Source organism: Coffea eugenioides, chromosome 1 (genome assembly GCF_003713205.1).
Source record: "Coffea eugenioides isolate CCC68of chromosome 1, Ceug_1.0, whole genome shotgun sequence".
NCBI classification, from domain to species: Eukaryota; Viridiplantae; Streptophyta; class Magnoliopsida; order Gentianales; family Rubiaceae; genus Coffea; species Coffea eugenioides.
This window is the reverse complement of record NC_040035.1, coordinates 38,303,897-38,328,306: the sequence shown is the minus strand read 5'-3', so window position 1 is coordinate 38,328,306 and position 24,410 is coordinate 38,303,897. Positions and strand designations below refer to the sequence as shown.

The following is a 24,410-nucleotide window of genomic DNA, read 5'->3' as shown; positions in this document are numbered from 1 at the left end:
ATATACATTTTTGTCAAATTTAATTCCTCATGACTTGGGAAACAATCATTATACAATTGTTCAAATTACACTAAATACTCATAATATCAAGTAAAGGAAAGATAATTATACCCTAATTTTAACAAGTTAAACTTAATCTCTCACCCTAACCTAATTTCACAAATAAACAAATCACATAGTCTTTTTATAGCCTTTCTCCTCCTATAATTATCTTTTTCTCAAAAATTTTACAGTTAAGAGGGGCTTATTCACATTTGATTTTTTTACTTAAATAATGAAAATGTCTTTTTACGTGAAAATCAACACTTTTAGGCGAAAATCTCCGATTACTCAACATTTCACTTATTTAAATTACTATGCATACTCGTAATTCAAGTACCTTTTTACACGAAAATTGATATTTGTAAATGCCAATCCCCGATTATTCGGTACAAGAATCATTGGAGTAGAACAATTTTTATTTACTTTCTTTTCTTTTTTTTTCTTTTTTTTATAAGAACATAAATAGATTTTTTCTCATAGAAAATTATATAAAAATAATCAAAGGAGGAGTATAACCTTTCATCAACTATATCAATCACTTATTTGAAAAATTAAGTAAGGAGGAGAAATCTCATTAAACATGCAAAATTATATGCATAATTTTTCTCACTTTACCGGATATACTTTCTAAAATGCAAAAATCCTAATTGCATAATAATCATTTCTAAATTAAATGAGGATTAAATCCTCTAAAATACATATAACGTTTCAACAAATTGAAGAATTAGACACTTAAAGTTGGAACAATTTGGCTCTTTTTTTAAAATAAAAGTGAAAAATTTTGAAGAATTTTTGGGCCATAGTGAAATATTAGAAACAATTTTGAAAAAATTTTGACAGAATTTTCCCTTGTAAATGAACGAAACTCCCTGCCCACAAATCCAATTTCAAGAAAATTATCCACATGGCAAGTAATTCAAACACCATTTCAACATTTCTAAAGCATTTAAATCTACAAAATATCATCACAAGGCATTAAAATGTAAGTTCAAATATTTCCCTCCCCCACACTTAAACTTCACATTGTCCTCAATATGAAAAAGGAAAAATAACAAAAATTAGATAAAGTAATACTCCCCTAATAAACTTGCGCTATCCAAATCCATGACCAAGTGACGAATTTTCAACCTTAAGAAGTCTGAATTCATTAAAACCACAACAGAGATGAAGATCACTTGGATTAGTTCACACAAAAGAAATAAGGAAAACCACTAAAAAGTAAACATCACAAGCACTACAGAAAATAAAAGAAAAGCTAGCGGCAATGTCAAGTGGTGGCGAGAACTCCCTCAAGTAGTCGCTTGGTCAGGTGAAAAGGGTGGAGTCGGAGGAGCTTCAATACCAAGCTTGGCCTTTATGCGATGAAAACGCTCGGAGTTTCGTTTGTTCTCTTGTCGACTTTTTTTCACCTCAACCTCGACGCAAAACAGCTTATCCATTATCTTCTTGAGAAACGACCGAGTGTCTTGAGGTGAAGATGGGCGACGTGAGGAGGACGGATCAGTTGAGACCAGTGGGACAGTTGTCTGGACCCCTTGAGTTTCCTCAATTCGTGCAATTTCAGCTTCTTCCTCTTGCCGAATGTCCCCTTGAGCATCTCCTTGAATTGAAGGACCACCTCCGTCTTTGCTCTTCAAAAGAAATCTGCAAAAATCTAATGTGAAGATGTCCTTTTTCTTGAGGCATGTAGGGATACCATTAGAAAAATCAACTTCAGCCCTTTGAAACATCAAAGTCAAGAAGCGAGCATATGAGAAAGCATGTTTGACATCGTTATTGCGAACCAAAGCCCACATGTGGTTGACGATAATGCTTTCCAAAGGAATGCCTTGGATGTTACCTAGACCATGCTCCATGTTATCCAAGAAATAGATATCACTTGTGCGCGCTTCATTGGTTCCACTTGTCCTCGAAATAATGTTGGAGGCAAACAGGTAAATTAGAAGACGTTGCAATTCCGGAAATGATGAAGTTAATACGGAATATCGCCCAATCTTCCGAGTAGCTTTGTACTCAACCCTCAAGCGTACAAGTGCCTCTAGCATGTTCCAAGAGTCAACCTTATACCCCACGTCAGAAACTTGAAGGTAGCTTTCCAAATTAGCTCTATGGAGTCGAACTCTTCTTCCTCGCACTTTACTAGTAATTACTTCTGTGTCGAAGTGAAAAGCATTCTTGCCCTCCACATTTGCGTAGAATTCTCGGACAAGCTCCTCATAATAGATGTTTGGGATATTAAAGACGTTTTTCCATCCCAATTTGGCAAAGGAGGCCTTGAGATGGTAAACTTCCTCAATATAAATATATGCATATTTATTCTTAAACAAAGAAACAAGTCAAAAAATTCAAGTATTAACCAATGTTTTTAAACTCGGACCGGCCAGCGAACCGGAAAGGGGGCCGATTCATAGTCCGACCAGCCGGTTCGCTGATTTTCTTTCTTCTTTTTGCAACTTTAGTGCCAAGTACTTCACAAGTCTTCACTTTATACTTGAACTTGATGGCTAATGCACAATTTTATATGGTTATTGATAACTTAAATCCCTAAAATGAATTCACCAATATAACTAAATTTAAGTTGAGATAATAATAAATTTCCTAAAAGTTATATATAAAACCTGGAATGATAAACACAACTAAAATATCATAATTCACCATAAGTTTTTATAAATTCATTACCAACATAAATAGATATAATCCAAATGTTCACCAATTATCACAAATAAAAACACAAAAAAAATAAAATAAATGTTGACATTCTTTTACAATCCTAAAAAAGTCTATAAAAGAGTCCAACTCATATTTAAAACAAACAATTTGAATAACAAAATTCCATCAGTGGCATGTACCTTCACAATTTCATCAACTTAACCTGAAAAAGTTAAAAATTTATTACAAAAATATAAATTTAATTGCTCAAACTCAAAAAAAAAGCCAAAAAATTTTGAAAAATAAAGATACAACTAAACACATAAAAAATTAATTGCTACTAAACATCACTAATTAACATGTTATATTACCAATCATTATGCAAAGCTGTATTTTTTCAACCAATGTATGTGAGTCTAAATTTGCCCAAAGCAATGCCAATATAGTTGTCAATCAAAACATTTGTTTATGTGAAGCTAAAAAGAATATACATTATTAGCACTAGCACAAAAGGATCGTTGTCCCTTTACTAGAGTAATAGACAAGTATTTGTATCCATGTACTCAAACTAAAAATGTAGCTCGTTAGATGGCTAAGCATGTACACCAACAAACCAAAAGTAAAGAGTTTTTACTATTAAAACTACATCCTTAAAGAAGAAGTAGACTTTAATTACTAGCTGCAAAAGATAATGAACAATTAAAAACATGTCTTTATTTTTGTTGCTTCAGTGAAACCTATAAAATTCAAGATGAATGAGCACTCAGTAGACTAATTACTTCAGTGAGATAGAAAACACAGAAGATGGAGTTCATAGCATACAAATGTTACATTCAAACAAACAAAATCAAAGGAACAAAAAATAGACATCCGGGCTTCTCTAATTCAAAAAAATACAAAATTTAAAAAAAAAATTTTATTAATTCCGAACATGTCTAATTTTATTAATTTTATCAAAGGAACCAAAGATTAATTCTAAAAAAATACAAAATTTAGAAACCAAACGTGCCTAATTTTATTAATTTGATACTCCATCAAAAAAATAGTTTCTCCAAACATGACTGCAAAATAATTCATGATTCACAGTTTCATCCTTAACTAATAAAACAAAAATAAAACATCAATTAGAGATAAGGAAACAGATGAAAATTGGGAGAAAAAAAGAAGAAAATACGAAAAGATCCACTAAAGATAATATAGAAAACAAAAATCTTGAAAAGGGAAAAATTAAACTAACCAAGATGGAAAAGCTCTGGAGTCTCGGGTATCTTGTGAAAGTTGAAGTTTCCAAATTCCAACTTGCTTATAAATCGTCTAAAGATAATAGCATGATGATCTTGTCGTGGATATTTGGATGTGGAAAGGTTACGAACAAAAAAATAAAAAAAAAAAATCAAGAGGAGAACTGGAGAATCCGAGGAAGTCTGAAGTGAAGCCGAGGAAGTGAAATGTGTCGTTTGCACTTTGCTGTGCCTTTTCTTAATACTAGGGTTTCTTTTATTTAATCTGATTTTAGTTTTTTATTTAAGTTAAGTAAAATTCTTCACAACAAGTGCTTGTTCTCCGGCTATGGTTTAGTGGTAAGAATACTTTATTATGGCCATGGAGACCCGAGTTCAAATCCTAGCAGCCTTTATTCTTGCTACTGTTTTGAATTTAAGGTAATGAACATGAAAATTTAAGAACTACCGGTTTACGGTTTAAACGGGTTTTAACAGTTCGTTCGGCTTCTAGCGATTTTTCATTAATTTCCGGTGATATGTCCAATTGGCGGTCTAACCGGTAGAACCGGCCGGTCCGGTCTGGTTCTGAAAACATTGGTATTAACCAAATTAATATTATGGACTAAGCATTGAAACTCAGAACGTTTTCTTGTCAATTTTAATTCCTAAGAACAGGGAAAATGACAAACGACTTCTCAAAACCAGAAACCAAATTAGCTTACATCATCAAAAGCATGCGGATCCCACAAAACATCATTTATGCTAACCGATTAAGAGTTTCACAGAATCACATTCATGCATTTTTTTCTTATCAATTTTAATCCTTAAAAATAGGAAAATTAAAAGAATCCCCATGTCTACTAACTAAAGTTTGATCAAAACGGGATCCACTGAATTATATGAACCCAAAGCAATGAATCAACGTAACTAACATCATAATAGCCGAAACATGCAAACTGAAAGCATGACTAAAGAAATCATGTAGCATCCAACCCTATCTTGATTTTATATTATTTGGCAAATACGACAAGAAACATGAAACATGAAGCCGAAACACAAAGCCATATATTGTGAACGAAAAGGTAAACAGTCATAACAACTAGTTAACAATCGGCCATTATGTTTAAGAGCCAATAACCATATAACCAAAAACTGAATTTGCAAGACATAAAAATATATATATACAAATTACTGAATCCAAATTATTTTTCAATAATCAACCATATCCTACTCTGATACCACTTGTTAGAGTGGTTATTTATATTTAATCTTTTGGTGAAATCCATCACCTATTAAACCCAAAATCTATATGGCGATTATTAAAAAATAAATCAACAGTAAAATTACGGAAGCGTACCTAGATTCATGTTGACAAACTGGTATTTGAATCTCTAGAGATATTGGAGTGGCCTTTCAAGTCAACACGTGTTTGCCAATCCTTAAAAGAGTCATTTAATTTCTTTCTAGTATCTTTCTTGACGATGTGATATCAGGAAAGAACTATTTTGTGGTACTAGAAAATACGACAATAAGAATACATGTGACCTAGAGACCATAACTCAATTTATAGATAACATTCCTATCACCTTTTGGATTCCTATTTCAGCACATCATAGAAATAGAAAATACCCTTAAATCTCTATATATTAAAAACCCACATCCTATTAGATATATTAAATCCAAACCATATTTGATCACTTTAATTGGACTTAATTCTATTTGACAGTCTGCAACATATAATCATTCACATATAAGTCCAACATTGAATTAAGAATCCAACACTAGGATTATGAGTAAATTTAGAAAGTTTGCAAATAGTAAATGCAATATCAGGTCTAATACAATGCATAGCATACATCAAACTACCAATTGCACTAGCATAATCTAATTGACTAATAGATCTTTTCGAATTTTCCCCTAGCTTTTTTTTTTTTTTGCGTAACGGCACATCTAATCTAGTTTAGCCTACTGCTACTCCTAAGAGGGTATTATTAGAAAAAAATGGGGTATTCCACTAGCTTATTAGAAATATCAAAAATGGTGTATTAGCTTCTTTTATACCCAAATAATTAAATTTAGATAGAATCTTGTCAATGTAATGAGATTGACATAGAGTATAACCCCTACTATTTCTTAATTTTGATTCCTAAGATGATATCAACTTCTCCCAAATCTTTCATTTTAAATTGGGAGGTTGAATATATGTTAGTTTCATTTACTCCTTGCATGTTGATCCCCATGATTAATATATCATCTACATAAAGGCATATAATTAAACTATAATCTTTGGTAACTTCGGAATATATGCATTTATCTGTTTCATTGTAACTAAAGCCATTTGATAAAATTACTTTATCAAATTTTTCATACCACTATTTTCGGTGCTTGCTTTAAACCGTACAAGGATTTTATTAATGTGCAGACTTTCTTTTCATTTACAGGAAGTACAAATCCTTCGAGTTGCTCCATGTATACTTTCTCGTTCGGGTTGCTCCATGTATACTTCCTTGTCTATATCTCCATTTAAGAATGCTGTTTTAACATCCATTTGATAAATATATAAATCATGTATGGATGCTAGAGCAAGCAACACTCTTATAGAAGTAATTCTTGCAACATGAGCATAAGTGTCAAAGTAATTAATTTCTTCTTTTTGTTTAAAATCTTTTGCTACAAGTCTTGTTTTGAAGGTTTGTAACGAACCATTAGTGTTATGTTTTTTTTTTTTTTAAATATCCACTTATATTCTATAGGTTTATAACCAGGAGGTAATTCACATAACACCCATGTACCATTTGATACAAGAGAATCCATCTTATCATTAATTGTTTCTTTTCAAAAAGTTGTGTCCCTTGAAGCTAATGCTTCTTTATAAGTTTTACGATTTTCTTCTAAATGTAAAAGTATAGGTATTTTATTAAATACTCCATTCCTACTACCTTTAACTAAAAAGACTAAAGATTGTGAATAAATATAATTTGGATCCAAATTCTTCTCTTTTCGTACTCTCTTACTCCTCCTAGGTATACTAGGAGTTTCAACTATTTTCCTTTTATTATTATTTGTGGAAGAACTAGGATCCATAGTCGTGTTTTGTGGTAATATAGACTCTAGTTCAGAAGTTGAATCACTTAGAAAGTTTGCTTCTAAAAACTCAACATTTCTAAACTCCACTATTGTATTTGAATCTAAATCTAATAATCTATATGCTTTAGAATTTTTAGCATATCCCACACAAACACTTTTTAAGGCTCTTAGTCCTAATTTTATTCTCTTGAAATCAGGAATCTTATAATAGGCTATACAACCCCATATCCTCAAATAATTTAAGTTAGGTTTTCTTCCTTCCATAATTCATATGACGAAACCTTTGTCTTCTTTGAAGGTATTCAATTATGTACATGACAAGCAGTTAATAAAGCATCTCCTCAAAGGTTAAATAGTAATCTAGCATGCATAAGCATAGTATTTACTATATCAACCAATGTTCTATTTTTTCTTTCGGCTAAACCATTTTGTTGAGGAGTGTATGACGCACTTATTTGATGGATCAAACAATTTTCTTCACAAGAATTAGAAAATTTATTTGAAAAATATTCTCCTCCTCGATCACTTCGTAGGATTTTAATTTTGCTTTCCAACTGATTTTCAACCAAGGTCTTAAACAATTTAAACAAATCAAATGCTTTATCTTTTGTTCTCATTAAATAGACATGAGTGAATCTAGAATGATCATCTATAAAAGTTAAGAAATATCTATTTCCACCTTTTGTTAAATGACAATTCAAATTCACATAGATCTGAATGTACAATTTCAAGTAACTTAAAAGTTCTTTCATTCTTTGGAAAAGGTTTCTTTGTCATCTTTGCTTGTATGCATGTTTCACATTTTTCAAAATTATCATGCATATAAGAAATTAATTCATGTTTAGACATTTACTTGATTGATTTAAGATTAACATGAGACAAACGAGCATGCCATAAATCAATGGAAGACTCAACCACATCAGCATAAATATTAACTTTATTGATATTTAGTTTGAGCACAGCATTACCTGAATATCCTTGACTAATAAATAGATTATTTTTGGATAAAACAACTTTTTCTGCCTCTATGACTATGACCGCCTTCAATCCTTTAGAGCAAAGTGCACTTGTGGAAATCAGATTCTTCCTTATGTCAGGGACATGATAAATATTGGTTTAAATCAACGTTTTGCCAGAAGTGAACTCCAAATCAACAGTTCCCTTTCCAAGCACACTAGATGTATTATCATTATCCATTAGCACGACTCATTTGGAGCAGCAACTTGATAATGGTATGTGATTTTGAGTTTGTTTTTCTTGTCATTAGGTTATTTTAATTTGTTTATTCAATTAATCTTGTGGGATTTGGAAATTTCTGCAGATTGTGGACTCTTCTTCTCCAGCTCCCGCTAAGAATAGCTTACTACTCAGTTCGGCAGCCGATTTGCAGAGAACTCAGTAATGTTTTCTCTCGCTTGTTCTGATTTTTGCATTTATTCATTAATTTACTAAGTTTTAGATTAATTTGTTTAAAGTGGAGGAGATCACTTGTTATCTAGGGTTTTTCTTAATTAAGTAGGGTTTGTAGTTAAAGCAATAAGTTTAGATTTATTTTAAAAGGTAATAACTTTGGAATTTCTCTGGTTTTGAGAGTTTCGTTGTGGGATTCTCCTGTATAGGGTGGTTTTTTAGTTCAATAATTTTTGTGGGATTTCTTGTATGTTGAATTGAAATTATGGGTTTTTTTAAAAGAGGACTCTTTATGTGACTGGGACGTCTGTGATTGCGATTAAATATAAGGATGGCATTCTTATTGCTGCTGATATGGGAGGTCAGATTACTCACTCCATTTTTTTTAATCTATATATGTTTCTCTGTGTGTGTCTGTGTGTGTGAGTGCACGTGCATTTGTGGGCTGCAGAAGTAGCTTTGTTGTTTGGGTGCGCAATGGATGGACATTAGTGTGTGAATTTGAAGATAAAGCTGTACTTTTTGCATTATGATTGTGTACTCCTAGCTTAGCATTGACTTTAGAAGCAAGTTAAGCAAGGAAATAAAAGAGCTGTGGTTGCTGCTTATAACGAATCGAAGTTGATGCTTTGGACCATTGATCTGTAACTTAGACTTTGGGTCTGCTTTTGCTAACATTTTGTAATTTTTATTGTGGGTCTTATTTACATAGCATTCTAAAATTTGAATAGGGCCGTCAAGTTTGTGGTCTAGTTAGTGTGGCTCTAGAATATTGCTTCAATGAAGTTGTAGAATGACCTTTTTTTATCATGTACGCATCTTTTGTGTATTATGTACACATCAGTAGAGAATAAGATTTGGATCTCATTTCTTTTGAGAACCTGACAATAAGATTTGATATGTGCAGTCTAATAGGTCTTTAAGTATTGTAACCGTTGGAGGTCAATGGAGTCAATTTACTGGACTGATTGAAGTCTTAATAGTAAAAATACAATATTGAAGTGATAATAGACTCCTCTTAAAAGAGGAGTACATAAAGTACAATAAATGTAAACACGAGAAAAAGCAACCAAAAGGACGGGAAATTTAGATTTCAAAAGCTATTTGGTTGGAAGCTAGAAATCATGCTATAACTCCAAAGCAACTGAACAAATTGTTCCAGCAAAACAGAGGTGTAAAACACTGTAATGCAATTAATAATCTTGTATCTTGGAAGTATTTCAGCTTAGAAAGATCAAGGAAATCAGCTGTACATTGAAGTTAGGATTACTATCAAAATAAGAAGAAAGCAAGGGGGCGCACGCTTGATACAAGCAAATTTTGATAGTGAATTTGCAAAGATTTGTTTGTGCACATCAGCCATTGCGCTTCATCTTTTAGTAGCTTATCAGATCACATAAACTGCAAACATAGTAATGTTAAATAATAACTAAATCTGCAAAGCAAGATTGGTTGGACAAGTGAACCAGCTCAAACAACAGTCACTGCTAGGAGGACAGGAGATAAAAGATGTAAATGAAAATGCTGCTAATGAACCGAAGGAACCTGTTATCATACTTCACATTTTGGCTACAGAAACTCTTACTTGTCTGTCTTCATATGAAGATTGTTCTGATTTAGTGTAAAGTTGCTTTTGCAAACAATTTAGCAACGTAATACGATTCTGACACTCAAGTGCAATAATTTCTGTATTGATGGCATGGGGTGCCGTGGTGTTTGTTTGTTTTGGAAACTGCTGAGTCTTACGGAAATGTTGTATACTGTAAGGATGAAATATCCTACTCAAGTTGTTGTGTCATGTAATACAACTTTCCCATCTTCAGGCTCTTATGGATCAACCCTTCGTTACAAAAATGTAAATGTGGAGCGAATAAGGCCAGTAGGAAAACATTCTCTTATCGGGGCAAGTGGAGAAATCAGTGATTTCCAGGAGATTTTGCGTTATCTTGATGAGCTAATGTAAGTGTCTATCCTGGTCTGGTTGAAAGGTTTCAGTTAAGAAACAATGAGTTGGAAGCATTTCCATTTTGCCTTTGCCTGTGTTTTTGTCAATTGGGTTTAGCTAGTAATGCAAATAGTTTGGTTAAAAGCAGTTTTCATTGTAGCAAATCCTTATCATCTCTACTTCTGGCTGCAGACTAAATGATAGCATGTGGGATGATGGAAATTCCTTGGGCCCTAAAGAGGTTCATAATTATTTAACCCGAGTGATGTACAATCGCCGCAATAAGTTTAATCCTTTGTGGAATTCTCTTATTCTTGGAAGACTAAAAAATGGACAGAAGTACCTTGGAACGGGTAATCCCTAAATTGTTTAGCAATTACCATTTATTCAGTAGATATCTTCTTGACATACGTGATGGTTCTTCAGGTTAATATGATTGGTGTACATTATGAGGATAATCATGTTGCAACTGGTTTTAGTAATCACCTTGCATGACCCATTCTCAGGGAGGAATGGAATGAAAACTTGACCTTTGAAGAAGGTGTCAAGCTATTGGAGAATTGCATGCGCGTCCTCCTTTATCGTGATAGATCAGCTGTGAACAAACTCCAGGTATGGTTATTTTTGGGATAGTCTACAATGATGATAGCTTCTTGATTGTGTGTTTTAACCCATATTATATGCTAGTGTTTCGTATTATTTCCTTTGATACAATTTTATTCTTTTTACTTGGTATATGTTTATATTCGGGCTGGTTTTTCTTCAAGCATTTTTGACAAAGGTTTTGCTTTTGGTAAAAAAATGGGTAATGTCAAATATTGAGAAGCAGGAATCTTGTCTGTGAAAGAAGTCATCATAACCCAACTTGCTTATATGACGTTGTTATATTTGAGATACCTTTCTGGTGCTTAATTTTCCAAATCCTGCTTTATGTTTCATGTATGAAACAAAAAGAAAATAAAATAGATCTTACTAACAGCAGTTGGGTATCATTCTCCAATTACTGCTCAAAGAATTATTTCCATGGTCAAGAACAGTTACATTGCTGGTTTTAACTTTTTTTTTATTATCTTGAATGAGACCTCAGAACATCTGTAACTAGTGTCATTGATTCAAGTCTACATTTCAATATGTTAGTAAAAGAAGAATAGAAAGATTGAAGCAGAGGTGTCTTATAGAAAGAACATCTGTGACTAGTGCGCTTCAAAAAGGGTGCTTGGTTTTATGATTCATTCTTTAACCATGATAACCTCAGTTAATGCATAGAACTGAAAGGTGGTTTCAGGTAGAAAGGAGTCCATAATCCCATTGTGGGATTAACCTTGATTGGATTTTTCTTTTATAAATAAAGAAAAGATACCTGTTCAGCTTCTACTTTATGGGCTTCACTAATAAGTGAAGCAGAGACTGGATAGAAGCACAGATTTGGTTTTTTTTATTGCATGTTTTCTTTTTTTTATGCGGGTTTCTTTGAGGGAGGGTGGAACGTGTTGCTATTCTTCTTTAAGGAGCTTTCTGTCAGTTGCTTTTTTAAACCCTTCTGGAATTGGAAAAACTCTTTAAAGAAAAAGTAGAGGAAGCTGCTTGTCTTTCTGATAGCTTCAGTTTTAAGGTGCAGAATGCATCTGTTCCCTAGTCCTTCTCCGTCCCATTTTTAATTGCAAGTATACTTTTCTGAGATGTGAATGCTTAAATTTGTCACACCTTTTCCTCCGACTAGAGTTATATGTCCACTTTTATTTTTAATAGTCATGTTTGATTCCATTTGAATGGATTTAAACCTTTTGTTTTCCCTTATAGTTATTTATTTAAACCAGTTTTTGTGCATCAACACTTTGACTTGGGGAATTTGCAGATTGCAAAAATCACAGATGAAGGTTTCACAATTTCTCAGCCGTATTCATTGAAGACTCAGTGGAAGTTTAAAGCTTTCGAGAATCCAACAGTCGGTGGTGAGGGCTCATGGTAGTCAGCTCTCTTGGTATGCAAAGGAAATCAGTGTGTTTGGAAATATGCACTTGAAACGCGACCTTTTAATGCCATGTTATGCAGTAGACTCGTGGGTTACAGCTCCCAAACACTGTTGTTCTTCTAGCGGACTTATTTGCTTGTGTTTGTCACATGATTTAGAGACATTGATAATGCTCTAGACGGTGATGACTTTGGATTGAGTTTGTACTTCAGTTTGTGAAAATTCATGACTGGGAATGGAACCAATCCTTATGCCTCTGCCAAGTCATGACAAACTTGTCACAATCTGCAATACATTCAAAATAGATTCCTGGAACCTTAATGTATTGCAGTCTAGGATAAACAGATTCCAAATGCCTCTTCTTTATGTGCAGATTTTGTCCCACAACCTGCAAACCTTTCGTCACTGGAGTGGCGGTTGCTGCCTGTAGTTCTTTACTACTTATTGGACTAGCAGTTGCTTTCATTACCCAAAAAAGGAAAGCAGCCATCTTTTTCGTTTGTGTTTTTTTCTTTGAGCGAGAACAAAGTTGCCATCTACTATGTAGGAAGTCTTAATTGTGGAAAATTGAGAAAGGTTTTCAAAATAATGATTGCGTTGACTGATAGAATTATAGAAGGAATGTATGAACTTGAAAACTAAAAATAATTCTTTGGACGGACTAGTTACAATTTGAAGCTTTTTTTTTTCCACTCGTGGAAAATTGGCCATGTTTTCTTGTACAATTTACTCTGTCGTTCAAGTCAAATGCTTTTATAATAACCATGAATTATTTGACTGCTATTATTATTTTTTAATCTTGTTCAAATATTCGCAATCACACTTGATGGTCATATGAAGGAAATTTTAAAGTTTAAAAGAACCTGTTCAACTATTCACAATCTCCCTTAACGATCATATGGAGGAAATTTTAAACTTTAAAAAATCATGTAAAAATTTGTGGTGATAGTGTAAAAGATTTTGAAAAAATTTAAACAAAATCATCAAAATTAAATTATAGACTTACTAAAGGTTAAACAACTCAAGAAGAAAAATTAGAGCTAGTATCCTTTCACTTGTAATCTGACTCAAAAAAATTTAGGAGGAATTGACTTTAATAAAAAAATGTCCAAGAATGTATTAGTAAATAACCTTATAAAGTTTTATAAAAAAAAAGTTTAATTATTTTAATTTTTCTAACAACTAATGTATATGAGATAAATTAGTTGAAGGATCTCGTCGAGAAAAATTTTATTATAAAATGTCCAAATAATGTCCGATATTTTTGTTAATGCTTAATAATTAATTGATAATTCAAGAAGTCGAGGACTGGGCAAATTCGCATAATCGATTCTGCATCCGTCTTTATATATATATATATATATATATATATATATATATATATATAATCTATCCTGTTAAACGTTAGATACACATTCGCAAAAAGCCCAATAGTGAATCCGCCACCACCCGCAGAGGAGATGATCATTGAGCAACCACAGGAGTATCACAAGAAATAGCTCAGTAAAGTTGCTCTTTCAATCCATTTTGTGTTCTCAAATTCATCTGTGATTATACCATGAATTTTTTATGACTTATTCTTGGTTTTTCTTCTTCGTTTCTCTGGTGCATTTGTGGGATCGGTTTTCATTGGGTACCAACTATTTGATAAAAGTCCCCAACTGAAATTCAGAGAGAGGGGATCATTTAAAAAAATAAAAATAAAATTTGTTATTGCTTATTTTAGGTGATTTCTAATGAGCCCCGGTTGGGTTGTGTAGGTTTGTGCGTGCTTGTTGTGAGAAAAAGACATAGCAGACCAGCTGCCAAGAAGAGCACAAACAACAGTTGTCTAAGACACTGTCTAAGATCATAAACAACAGTTGTCTGAAGTATTTTTTGAGCTCTCCAACCTCATTTGTTGAAAAAGAAGTAAGCAAGGAAACGATGCCGCAAGTGAAAATCGTCGCGAAGAATTTTATGGACATGGTGGCTTCATTGCCTGCAATGAAGCTTGACAAACTTTATCAGAATGCCTTTATTTGTCAAGCTATCCTTAGGTTAGAACTGTAAATCCTCTATCATAATGCCTTAGTTTCTGGGTAACATTTGGTGTGTTTTAAGATTCGTTAATGCACTGTTATTGGTTGTTATGCTTAGATCAATGCCGCCATTGGCAAAGAAGTATGTTCTACAATTGCTGTTCATAGATGCACCTGTGACTGGTAAAATGTTGGAAGAGTCTGTGCTCGCGGATGGGCTGTCAAAGCACAAAGTAGCTATTGATAGATTAATTCAGCTGAGAGTATTGACTGAAGCTCTTGACCGGTAAATTGGACCCCTTTAGACCTTTTTTGTTCCTAATTTTTATTTTATTTAATCTAAAGAGTGATATTGTTGGCAAAATTCTTGTTGATATTCTGAGGAAACAGTGAGTTTCAGCATGAAAGCTCTGTAGAGAGACAGTGCAAAGTTGTTCTTTAGTCTTTCCATACAGATAAATTTGATCGTGTTATCTATGTATAACTCATTCTAAATTAAGTTAGTTTGGGATAGAAATATTTTTTCCAATTTTCAATATATAAAGTTGAGAAATTTAGGATTCCTATGGAGAGAAACAAGGATTTTTATGGACATGAATGATTGTATAGTTTAGTTGGTATAGAAATGCTTTTCTAGCTTCCAAGATACAATAGTGAGAAAATTAGGATTGTTATGATGATAGCTGAAGATTTGTATGGACATGAATGATTGTCTTTTTCGTTTTGCAAATATTATTTTTTTTGTATGAATTAGCAAATAGTTGTCAGGGAAGACCGTGGTAAATACAGTCATATATTTAAGAGGAATTGTCTTCTTTTATCTTTTTCTGTTTACTTTCAAACTCAAAGTGCTAAGGCATCGTTTGACTTGGAAAGTTTGTTAATGAACCTTTTGTTTTAGAAACTAAATTATGAAGTTCCATAGATGCCATGTTAAAACTTATTTGACAGATACATGGTTAATTTCTAATGTGGTCCTCCCTTCTTCTTCTTAGTATGAGATTTTTGTTCTTCGGAAGTCAATTAATGATACAAATGGGTAATATAGAGCATCATGAAGAAGAAGTTACATGGCAGAGGCTACTGCATGACCTTCCTTAAACATGTATAAGCAATATTTTTTTTTTCAATCATATATAAGCAATATATGCATAGCTGCTTTTTGTGTATGCCATCCAGTTATTCATTTTGTTGTTTTGACCCCAAAATATGTCTCAAACTGTGAATATCTGACAACATCAAAATTTTATCAACGCTGTTTCTAAATTAGTCTTCTTAGGCCATTGGTTATTTCCTTTGATGGTTTGATTGCCTCTTGTTTATTCCCTTTCCACTGGACTTGGCTCACCTGCTAAAGAAAGCTATTCATCATATTTGCAGGAAAAAAGAAGCTACTTACAGAATGAACCCTACATTTCAGATAAATGTTCAAAAGCTTATTGTGCATGGGTAAGAATTAGATCTATCATGTGTGCTTTGTTGTTTTATTCACAATTGGGAGATGCTTTAATGGGTCTTTTCCCCCATTCATGTTGGAAGAGGTTGTTATATCTGCATAGACATACAAATAACACACATGCACGCACATGTAAAGGTCTATGTATATGCATATGAATATTTATATATATGTATATAGGTCTATCCTCTTATTGTTCAGCCAGATATTTACACAAAGTAAGTTCCATCGCCATTAAGCCAAATACAACAGAAACAGACAAGAGAGCCTGTAAGGACCTATGAGAACAACTATACATCAGAAGAGCAACATGTCCACAATTACTAATATTCTTAACTGTCAAAAACAGAAAAGGGTATACTCAGCTCAGAACATAAAGAGTAGTTTCCTACAGTTTGTGGAATTCTCTGCTATCCAGCAACTATTATCGTAATTTCCTTCAATATCCTCTGGATGAGCATCTCTGGGGGGACAAACAGTTGACTGAACACCTTTTTATTCCTGTTACACCAAATGTGATAAACTGTGGCTGCAAAGGTTACCCGAATTACCTGGTTATTGAAGCTATCTTGGGAACAATGCCTGATCATCCATTGAAGTTCAATCCCTACCCTGCAGCACTTCTGTACACCAAACACCTAGACTAAACATACTGCCACACTTGAGCAGAAGAGGGGCATAAGAAAAATAGGTGGCTAAGAGTCTCCTCTGTGCCATAACATTACTCACATACAGGATTAATATCAATCGCCCAAGAATAAAATCTATCCTTTGTGAACAGCCTTTTGTGACAGGCAAGTAATTATGCTTTCTCCCCCAAAAATTAGAGAACCAAGGAACTTTGTTTCCCGGAGGGGCTAAGTGCCTCATGGCTGATTTAGCAGAATAGACGACCTTAGAATCAACAGTCCGGGTTGTATAATCTGGACAGTCATGCATAGGTAAGAGCTGACGTGGAGTAGATTCCATTAGTTGCAGCAATTCACTTCTTCTTCTTCTTTTGTATGGCCAAGTCCAGCTATCATCCCAGATAATAGCCGGGACTATCATTTTCAGAGCTCCTCAGAAGTGTAGGGAGGAGAGAACTCATCCTTCAAGGGGCCTAATGAATGCCACCAGTCAAAGGAAAGATTGAGAACTATCCCCAAATGATCATTTTAATACAATCACGAGCAACAGGCCTTAATTTCAGTATCTTCTTCCACCACCAAGAGCTATATGACATGGCTTGGACATTCCACAAGCTCCCATTTTTCAGCAAGTATAGATGCACCCATTTGATCCACAGGGAATCTTTCTCATGAAAGATATCCAAATGTGCCTCAGTGCAAGTGCCTTAGTCCAGACTTAGAAACTTTTGAGTCCCAGTCCTCCTTGTCAGAGAGATTTAGATGCTTCGACCTCGGGTTTTCTAATATCATTTCTTCTTTCCTTTTTTGCCTTTGCTCATCTTCTTTTGCTTTGGGAGAGAAGGAGAAATGTTTCTGCCTTTTTAAACTTGCTGGTAGTAGTTATTGACGGTCAACTTGTGAGTTATACAATTGACAGCCACAGAAGCTGCACTTGTTATCTAGATGTTCTTGCATATATTTTGATTTGGTCCCTCTGCTGGTAACAAGAAGTGTGCTGGATGGAATACAAAACAATCTTCTCTTCTATTTTGTATAAATACATGTTTAAAGATAAATAATTGTGTAGGTGCATATGCTCTAATATCACTGAAGCATTCTAGCTAAATTTGAGTTCTTGTGCCAGAAACTTCTTTCTGAGTCAGTTATCCTATGCAGTATTCTTGCTGAATATATGCACCTTTGTAAAACCTGTATCCCTTTATATTGTGGCAGTATTGCAGTTGCTGTGTCTTCTTTGCATTTGTTGAGCAAATAATATATGCATGACCGGTAGACTGAATATTTCAGTGGAGTTTTGCCAAGAGAGCCTATGCCATCAACTGCTGGTTTCAGGCTGCCTAGCCTGGAGGAGTTGGATGCCTATGCTGTTCAGCAATGGGAGGTATGAAGTCATCTGTATCTTAACTCTGCTATTGCAAATGGAAGTGTAGGAATCGTTGTTTCTTTTCCTATCCGAATGTTTGACGAGTTAGTGTACTTGCTATTTGTTCTGCAGTTTCAGTGATTGGTAAATATTTTGGCCACTGTTTTAATAATAACTGGCTTGGCAAAACAGTGTTTTTTGCTGCATCTGATAAGCTCCAGTGAAGCTGAAAAGGCAACAACAAATATCAGCTCTTCCATGATGAAAGTTTTTCAACGTGGCCTTTTGAGTCAGAAGTAAATCTACTACTCGGGTTTTTCATACTTTTTCAAGTTTTGAATAAAATAATTTAAGAGGTGATCAATATTAGCACGTATTGTTAGCAGAGATGACAAAGAACCTCCAAGATTGACTGAAGGTGGTTTTCAATTCTTGGTGAGTGGGAATCAAGTTTTCTCAGCTATGTTACATTTATGAAAATATGCTGATTCATGATTGTGCCAGCTGATGGATACAAATGCACAATTGTGGTATATCATCAGGGAATATATCGGCAACTCTGAGGTATCAGTTCATGAGGCTTTCTTCTGTCTTATGTGGCTTTTGGCTTTTATTTTCACTTAGATAATCCAGCGTGCAATGTCATCCTTGCAAGATTAAGAAAAATTTGAATAGTAAATAGAATTCAGTCTATTTTAAACTAGTTTTAAAGTTTGCAAGGTTGCACGATATTTTTTTCAATCATATTGTATGCATATTAATGGTACTTGCCTTTGCTAATGAAAATCTAGTAATTTAAATGTCAACAGATATTGAAGTTAATATGCGGTGCAAGTGCATATGATGTAGTTAGCTCAAACAGAATGCTCAAGTTTTGCTTTTATTATCCAAAGCGACACCTTGAAAGTGTGAAAAAGAAAAATATTGAATATGTATTTCTCCATGAAAGTCTTTTCAAAATTTACTATGCCTTGACTTTTTTAGAATTCAACAATTATACTGATAGAGATTGTTCAAAGAAATTTCTTGGCTCAATAAATTATTGGGCAGATCTGAAGACCAAAGAATCGGAGTGGATAAATGTTCTCCTTGGTTAATTGCTGTTCCCTCATTAATCAAGACTGAGCTTTTGTCTTTCCAATAAGACCTGCGATAGATGAATGGAGGTTAATAAGCCATATGGTTCAAATTCATGAGCCAGGAAATCAGTGGGGATCATATACTTCAAAAATGGCATGGCTTTACAAATCTTTCCTTTCCTTTCCCTCCTATTCCTTTAATGCACAAATTACCTTAAAATGAGTTCGATAGATTTATCAAGTAGCAGGCTTTAATTTTGACACCCTTCCCTGACCCCTGCAAACAACTATGCCAATTACCACACCCAATGAAGTGCAAATCCACAATAAACTGTGAACTTTATTATCTCGAACCATAGTTTTGTGCTTCCAGGGTGATCCTTTTAACATCCATGCAAGGACAAAAAGAATGATTATGTTTTGCTACTTGTGATATTGGAGTGAACCTTGCACCAACAAGAGAAAAATAAAAGGGAAACGATAAGAAAGGGAACTAAAAACTATACACTGCTTTTGACAAAATTGCACTAGTTGTGTTATTGAGTCGTTAGTCTTGTCATCTTTCAATTACATATCTCAGGTGGATTATATTTCTAATTGAAGATTTGAATCTTTTCTGAGCTTTGTTTTGGTTTAAGCTATAAAACTGCACTGGAAATCTTCTTTTAGGGCTAAGAAAATGCTGTTAGTGATTGAGCCTACTACTATGACCAACTAAAAGGTTTTAAATACTACTGACCAACGCTTAGCCTTTTACTTGTATTCTTCACCTTGGTGCAGGAGCGAGGCCTGGACTCAGCGGATCTTGTATCCTTTCTTCTGGAACTAAGCTTCCATGCTACTGGAGAGGTATTAAGTAAGAATGTTTGGTTTCATCAGTTCTATTGCTTGATCAGCTACTTTTTCTAAGGGGTTGGGAAACTATATTGGTTCCATCACTTTGTGTAAGCTGATTTTTGGCATGGACATGATTTTGGTCCCACTTTTTATCCCCTGAAATATTTTGTAACTTGTCAGTATACTTGTCATGATTTGATTTGATTTAGTTCTGAATGTAGGCTTATAATATAAACACATTGAGTGATATACAGAGGACTATAATTAGGGATCTTGCTGATTTGGGCCTTGTGAAGCTTCAGCAGGTAAATGTTAGTTGCGCTTATTGGGTGTTTCAAATGCTGGTCTTCTAGAATTTTTGCTCCACCTGCAGTTCTTATTGTGTGTTGGCTCTTTATCAGGGAAGAAAGGAGAGTTGGTTTATCCCCACAAAGTTGGCTACAAATCTATCTATCAGCTTATCAGATACATCATCCAGGAAACAGGTAATTCCAGCCTATCTGCGATATTCTAGAATTTTGTTTGTTTACCATGCTGTCCAGCCGTTACTCCCAATTATCTGTGTTCTTAAAAAAAATTGTGCTTATCATTGTTTGGACTGGACATTTCAAAGGAACTTCCTCTAAACGTGGATTTGCTTGTACATTTCTTCAGCTAACTTAATATATGTCATAGCTTCTCAGTTGACTTTGATGAAATAGCAGATTTTTTTTACTGATTATTATTCAACTTTACTCCTATCAGGGGTATGTCGTTGTAGAGACAAATTTCAGGATGTATGCATATTCAACTTCCAAATTGCACTGTGAAATCTTACGTCTATTCGCCAGGTATGAAGTTACCGTGCTTGCTTAAGTTTCTTGAAATCAATATCATTGAGGAAGAAAAGATAAAAGATATTCTTGATGAAAATAGAGTTTTTTTTTTAAACAGTTTTATGTGTATAGTTTATATCTTCTCATGAGAAATGCTTTTGTAAGTGAGCAACTATTCACAAGGATATTTTGCAGAGCAGTGTAGATAATTATGTTATGTTGTACCAAATTGAAACAAGTCTGTTGAGACCGGCTATATCTAGAAACGTACTCCAACAAGTTTAAGTTACATAGAAGTTTAGATCTTGACCAAATGAAGAGGTTGGAGTACAGTTTTTGGCCATCATTCATGGTTGCTCTGCTTACTATGTATGCAGAAAATGACTGAAACTACTTATAACCCTTAAATTTCCTAGGTTGCTAGCCATCTGCAAAGTCTTTTACTGGATGAGGTCCTAGTCAGCTTCTGCAGACATTATTCTCATACATCTTTGAACCTTGGGGGAATACATTTTTACATAGACCCTCCTGCAACTTGTGACACTAGTGTATCTTGGATGTGGTGACAGTCAGCTTCTATGGCAGAGATTCTCATCCATCTTTGAACCTTGTACATTTTGTCAAAGATCCTCCTGAAATTTGCCTCGTTAGTTTAGCTTTTAACACAACATTGATCTAAATGTTTATGCCAGGTTTAATTGTCTTGTCCTGTAAACTGATATCTCTTGACTGCATTTCCAGCAATTAGGCAAAGCTTTGTCTTTTACAGCAGGGTAGGGCAGCAGGATTTTGGGAACCATAGTTGGTAGAAAAGGGTTAGAAGATATATATATATATATATATATATATATATATTGTTGCTCGAGTAAAATATAGAGAAGACTTCAAATTATGTACGCTTGAGTTAAAAGGTGCGCTTGTCTATAATGTGATAGTCATTAAGGATGCGAGTAGTCCAGAATTATTCCAGTTTTGGTTCTCATAGTTGAGTTAACAAAACAATTCTGATATTACATATTCAAGTTAAAAAGGTTAAATTTCCTAGCACCATCAGCATTTCACAATGTTGATCGTTGAATCTCAAAGTAATTGTGCCAAAGTTGCCCTTGAGCTTGTGTAAGGCTGCATGTCAAGCAGGACTACGAGAAAACTTCTTTTATACCATGTCGTTTTTGCAATCTTCTTCGCAAGTTGATGCAAACCAGATTGATGTGGAGCAGACTTTGTAAAAGATCCATTAGCAGTTCTCTTGAGGCTTGAAGAAAGAATGGTGGAAAAGTTCTATGGGGTGAAAATAAAACTGAAATTTCTTTTGCAACTGATAGTGCAATCAAACATCAAAGCTTTCCTTTTCTCTTGTTTTTTCGTATTGCATATAGTCCTATAGTGTGACCTAACTATTTTTTCCCTAAATTATTTGAGCTCCACATTTGCATTGAGGAATTAGAGAACCATCCGTAGTTCCATATGGCCATTTACTCGTAAAAAATTGAGTTGTATTCTTGTTCTTGGTTTTTCCTTCGTGCAAATGAGAACTCATCTTTCTTTGTCTAGTTTGTTTTTGGCTAGTCTTTCTCATGTAGCTTTACAGGTTGCAGGACCTCAACGTAATTGTTGAAGGACTTTTTTATTTTTTTTTGGGTGAGAGGAGAGAGAGAGAGAGATTTGGCTAACATAGGTCTTGCAACTTCTGCCTACTGTGTCCCCTATTTGATAGTTTGCTGAATGTAGTGATAGTTTATGGAGTTGAATGATAGTCTGACTTTTTGACAAAAAAAAAAGAAAAGAAAAGAATGATAGCCTGTCTTTCCATCTGGGATACAAAGCTAGATTGCATAAAGGGATTTATGATCATCTCCTGAAAAGGAAGAAACTGTTTACTGGGAAACGCATGTTACTGACTTCAAGTTCATATGCTTTAGTCCTTAAATCCTATTATATAATTATATTGCTTGTCTCTTTATAAACTGTCTGGTTGAAATTACAGGGTTGAATACCAGCTTCCTAACTTGATTGTTGGAGCAATTACAAAAGAGAGTCTATATAAAGCTTTTCAAAATGGTATAACTGCCGAACAAGTAAGTATTTATTTGGTGTTTTACAAGGTTTAATGTTACTTGAAATTTTTTCCTTCCAATCTCAACTTCTGCAATTTATAAAATGGTATGTGGGATTTCGATGTTTTGATACAATGTGTGGATTTATATATATTTCCAGAGAGAAATGCATGGTAGAGAGTGGTTTTCTTCTTAGGTGTGATTAATGATTATTAAGAGGCGTTCATGCATACTCTAGTTGTGGTTAATTGGGCTTGGTCTTGTTCCCATAGTTTCTAACTGATTGTGCATGTTTAACTTAAGAATCATATTTTAACTAACTTTGTTATGTATAAATTACACGAGCACAAAATTTTTTTTGTTGTCACAAGACATTTGTATCTGTAATGTGTGTTACATTATGTGATAATAAATCAACAAAGTTACTTGAACCTTTAGTAGCGAGTGGAACACAAGTTACAATAGTTGAACATTCTGGAAATTTGTTAGTTTAGTATTCTTTCCCTATGTGACTTGAAAGGATCCAATGCTTCATTTTCTGGATGTTGTCTGTGGTTGGCCCAAACAAGTTATCGCAAAAATGAAAAAGCAATCTCTCTTTCCAAAATATTTTGCAGTCTATTTCAACACACTTCAAAAATAATGCTTGATCTGTCTATAGGATGAGTTTGGGCGGCATTTTATTATATTTTCACTTCTATGTTAATAGTTTGTTATTAACAAATTAAAAAAATACGAGATCTTATACATGAGAGAGATCAAAGTTACTAGTCTTTGGGATAAGATCTCGTGATGGGTCTCTAAATGTTTACTCATTATGTTTAGCGAGGGATGTAGTTTGCATAGGATTTAGTTAATTCTGTAGCTAGACAGTTAATTATGTACTATGTCCTTTTTTAATTATTTTTTTCAATATTAGCTGGTCAATTTACTAATTGACTATAATGTCATGCAGCATTATCTTTTGTCTCCGAAAATCATTCTCCTTTTTTGTTGCGGTATTGCAGATTATTTCTTTTCTTCAACAGAATGCACATCCTCGAGTTGCAGAGAGAATACCTACTGTGCCTGAGAATGTCACTGATCAGGTTCTTCTATCTTGTGGCATTTCAATCTGATATGTTTTACATCCATATTTGTTGCTTCTTTTTTTGATGTTTCATGCTTCCTGGTTCCACTGAATGTAAATCCTACAGATGAGGTTGTGGGAATCAGATTTGAATAGGGTGGAGTGTATACCTGCACATTTCTTTGAAGAGTTCCCCTCTAGGGTAAGCATCAAAGCTGATTCTCACAACCAAGGTTCTTTCTTGTTGGTCTTGGATCTGACATTATTGTGACTCTGTGCGTTTGTCTACCAGGAAGTGTTTGAGGCTGCATGCGACCATGCAAGAGAATGTGGTGGTTTCCTTTGGGAAAATTCTAAAAAAATGTGGCTTGTAGTGAAAGCAGAAAGTTTTGCCTACATGAAGGAGTTTCTTCGTGGAAAGAAGCAATAGTCTTTTGGCACTTTCCTTGAACTCTGTAATGTAGTTTGTTGGCCAAATGGTCCTCACAGTGCATGAAAAATCGAATTTAAAACAAATCATAATCAAGTATTTCTGGTTTGCCTTTTGGTTAGCTTTTCCCCTTTATTTTTCATGTGTGCAAGCTTTTCTTTCTCACCCTCTTTTTTACATAAATACGCTGATGAAATTGTTTCACTTTAACCAAATCCTAGAGGCAAAAATTCCGAAATGCGCATTAGTCACGATGAGTTGGGAGTAATAAACCTAAAACACGATATGAATGTGTATGGAATGGTGGAAGTGCTTCAAGTTTG

At 34.1% G+C, this 24,410-nt stretch overlaps 2 protein-coding genes across 4 annotated transcripts; both read left to right on the top strand.

Annotated features, from left to right (window-relative positions):
- The first annotated feature begins 7,272 nt into the window (after positions 1-7,272).
- On the top strand, positions 7,273-12,643 carry LOC113771977 (proteasome subunit beta type-4-like). Its single transcript, XM_027316522.1, has 6 exons — positions 7,273-7,299; positions 8,694-8,772; positions 10,235-10,370; positions 10,549-10,709; positions 10,863-10,968; positions 12,212-12,643. The coding sequence occupies exons 1-5, from the start codon at positions 7,273-7,275 to the stop codon at positions 10,883-10,885; spliced, it is 426 nt and encodes a 141-aa protein (XP_027172323.1). The 3' UTR covers positions 10,886-10,968; positions 12,212-12,643.
- A 1,104-nt stretch (positions 12,644-13,747) lies between these two features.
- On the top strand, positions 13,748-24,202 carry LOC113752235 (general transcription and DNA repair factor IIH subunit TFB2). 3 transcript variants are annotated; one of them, XM_027296365.1, is made up of 16 exons: positions 13,748-13,831; positions 14,089-14,367; positions 14,468-14,635; positions 15,730-15,798; positions 17,725-17,818; positions 17,993-18,096; positions 18,187-18,235; positions 18,305-18,364; positions 19,660-19,728; positions 19,938-20,021; positions 20,118-20,201; positions 20,461-20,546; positions 22,519-22,609; positions 23,596-23,676; positions 23,785-23,859; positions 23,950-24,202. In XM_027296365.1, the coding sequence occupies exons 2-16, from the start codon at positions 14,255-14,257 to the stop codon at positions 24,085-24,087; spliced, it is 1,365 nt and encodes a 454-aa protein (XP_027152166.1). In that variant the 5' UTR covers positions 13,748-13,831; positions 14,089-14,254; the 3' UTR covers positions 24,088-24,202. The 3 variants fall into 3 exon arrangements, with proteins under 3 accessions (XP_027152166.1, XP_027152162.1, XP_027152171.1); XM_027296361.1 differs by having other exon boundaries at positions 18,184-18,235; XM_027296370.1 differs by lacking the exon at positions 23,785-23,859 and having other exon boundaries at positions 18,184-18,235.
- The last annotated feature ends 208 nt before the right edge of the window (positions 24,203-24,410 follow it).

Coding starts and splice junctions, on each gene's coding strand:
- LOC113771977 (XM_027316522.1), top strand. CDS start 7,273: ATGACGAAACCTTTGTCTTCTTTGAAG. Junction 7,300..8,693: donor AACCTTTGTCTTCTTTGAAG/GTATTCAATTAT, acceptor TTTTTTTAAAAG/AGGACTCTTTATGTGACTGG. Junction 10,710..10,862: donor ACAGAAGTACCTTGGAACGG/GTAATCCCTAAA, acceptor ACCCATTCTCAG/GGAGGAATGGAATGAAAACT.
- LOC113752235 (XM_027296361.1), top strand. CDS start 14,255: ATGCCGCAAGTGAAAATCGTCGCGAAGAATTTTATGGACATGGTGGCT. Junction 14,368..14,467: donor ATTTGTCAAGCTATCCTTAG/GTTAGAACTGTA, acceptor TGTTATGCTTAG/ATCAATGCCGCCATTGGCAA. Junction 22,610..23,595: donor ATGGTATAACTGCCGAACAA/GTAAGTATTTAT, acceptor GCGGTATTGCAG/ATTATTTCTTTTCTTCAACA.